The 2,492-nt window shown below is 44.9% G+C and overlaps 1 protein-coding gene across 12 annotated transcripts in view; it reads right to left on the bottom strand.

Annotated features, from left to right (window-relative positions):
- Window positions 1-2,492, bottom strand: part of Bcas3 (BCAS3 microtubule associated cell migration factor) — a 484,435-nt gene that overhangs the window by 473,554 nt on the left and 8,389 nt on the right. For 6 of the 12 annotated variants that reach the window (XM_031354430.1, XM_031354434.1, XM_031354429.1 and 3 more), the window contains exon 4: window positions 1,920-1,958. The exons of the other annotated variants lie outside the window; for them this stretch is intronic. In XM_031354430.1, coding sequence (XP_031210290.1) covers window positions 1,920-1,958 — 39 coding nt within the window. The remainder of the gene's footprint in view (window positions 1-1,919; window positions 1,959-2,492) is intronic. 12 annotated transcript variants of the gene reach the window in all.

The following is a 2,492-nucleotide window of genomic DNA, read 5'->3' as shown; positions in this document are numbered from 1 at the left end:
ACTCCCCTAGAAAGCGGCACTATCAGTTCAGCACAGCTCTGTGAGTGGTGACAACGGAGCTAGTATCTAGTGACACAGTCGCCCTCTGTACAGGGACATCTGCAGATCCACAGGACTTCCGAGACTCTGCCTTTACCCCCAGTACTCTGGAGGTGGAGGCAGGTGGATCTCTGTAAAATTGAGGCCAGAGTGAGACCCTTTCTCAAAATAAGTAAATATAAAAATCTCACAAAAAAATTATAGTGTTCAAGGGACAGTAAGATCGTTCATCTGGATCCTTGGGACACACTGCTAGGACAAAAAAAGAACCTCCTGAAAGTCATTCTCTGACCTACCTGCATACCCAAACATAAACACACAATGAATACACGTTTTAAAAAAAAAAAATGTGACATTGAGGTCCTGTAACCAAGCCTCTAGGAGGCTAAGTGGGGAAGGGCTGAGAATTTAAGCCAGCCAGGAATACAAAGACTCTATGTCAGAAACAGAAGAGGGAGAGAAAGGGGGCTGGGGGGAGAAGAAGGAAAAGGGAGTGAAGCAGAAGTGGGGAAAGGGGAGAAGGTGGGAGAGAGAGGAGAGGGATCTCCTGGGTTGGGATCATGTGACTGCTGCAGCCACTTAAATAAAAACCCTAACCCTACATTTCTGGCTTTGGATCCTCAGTCTCCTGAGGCTCCTGCCAAGAGAAATGACTTAATATTTATTTCGATTTATTTTATCCTCTATGTACATAGCTTCCTTTAAACCTCACACAAGCCCACAGTGAATACAATGAGCGGTTGTACAAACAAGACAGTGAGCTGGAAGGAAGGTGCAATAACTTGCCCAGAGCTAGTAACACACCCACCTGAGATGGAAAGCCAACTCACATCAGGGCCCTGCTCTTAAATCACTAAGACACTCTGAGCCTGAAACAACCATACTATCCCTATCCCCTACCCAAATTCACCAAGGCTGCATTACGTTCTTCAAACAGCATCCGATCCATTAGACCTGGTTGTCTGCTTGCTTGTTTCTCTCACTATGCATCCCAGGTTAGCTTTAAACTCTTGATCACCATGCCTGAGCCTCCCCAACTACAAGAACTAAAGGCATGTGACCCACACCCAGCCTCCAGGCTCAGATAAACTGATTTTCTTCCTTCTGTGTTACATAGTGTAACCAGGCACTTTATACTTTTACTATAGTGCTTATATCTGGCCCTGTATCGTAGCTGGGTAGTTATTATACAGAGACCAGTGTTGAGGAACGAAGGTTTACTGAACCAACAACCACGCTGGTTCCTTTATACAGAGTGCTAAGTAGCTAGACAGGAAAACTTAGCTTTAGGGCTGGAGAGATGGCTCAGTAGTTAAGAGCACTGACTTATCTTCCAGAGGTCCTGGGTTCAATTCCCAGCAACCACATGGTAACTCACAACTGTCTGTGATGGGATCCAATGGCCTCTTCTGGTGTGTCTGAAGACAGCTACAGTGTACTCATATACATAAAATAAACAAATAAAAAATCTTTAAAAAAGAAAAACCTTAGCTTTATAGGAAAGCACAGAAGTCTGAAGAAGAGACTCAGCTCAGGACCTGGCCTGGAAGCCCAGGTAAATGCTATCTGGCCAAGTTTCACCTTCAACATTGACAGAGCACAAACAACATAGAATTTCTGGCTGGACACTATAATTGTTAGATCACTGACTCAGAGTTTCCTTTCATGGTGCTGTGAACCAAATTATTGCAGCCAGCTTCACAGCATCTCCTTTCTGGCACATTATGTTCAGAAAACCTAGAATTTATGTCATTTTCTCCATCAGTTCAGCTCCCTATTTTCCCTGTTCCTGTCCCACTCCAACCGCTCACACAGGGAAAGAGTCTTCAACGATTCTGATCACAGCATTTCCCCTCCAACCAAAACCATAATAAACCTACCTCCTTGTTAAACAGGGCTCTTGTCCACACATAAGACACCTGTATATTTAATAAATGTTGACAAGTGTTTGATAAATGCTGTAGAAGCACCAAACAAAATGTAAAAGTAAATTTTGTTAAAATCACTTTCTGTGAACTGAGCCTCACACCACCACGGCTCAGCAGCTCCACTGTCTCCTCAGCCTGGCCAACGCAGGCACCAGACTCTCCACTGCCACCCCACCAGCTGCCCTGTTCCCTCACTGCCACTAGCAGTGCTTCCCAAGTCCCTCCCTTCTCTCTGCATCCCCCCACCAATCAAATATTCCGTGTGTACTACATGGCAACAGTGCTCATTTGGTGCTATTAATAATCTCTGCTTGGTTCAAGCAATTTGACTTATTAAGCAAATGCCTTGGGAAAGGGGAGCGTTTTTCCTCACATGCACCGCAGACCTCAATGCTGGGGCTTGTTTTCATTCAAATTAACTACATATAAAAAAGCAGTGCCCACAGTCCTCACTTGAAGATACTAGCTCCGTTGTCACCACTCACAGAGCTGTGCTGAACTGATAGTGCCGCTTTCTAGGGGAGT

This window comes from Mastomys coucha, unplaced genomic scaffold (assembly GCF_008632895.1).
Source record: "Mastomys coucha isolate ucsf_1 unplaced genomic scaffold, UCSF_Mcou_1 pScaffold5, whole genome shotgun sequence".
Taxonomy (NCBI): domain Eukaryota; kingdom Metazoa; phylum Chordata; class Mammalia; order Rodentia; family Muridae; genus Mastomys; species Mastomys coucha.
The sequence above is the reverse complement of the archived record's forward strand: the minus strand, read 5'-3'. Positions and strand labels throughout refer to the sequence as shown.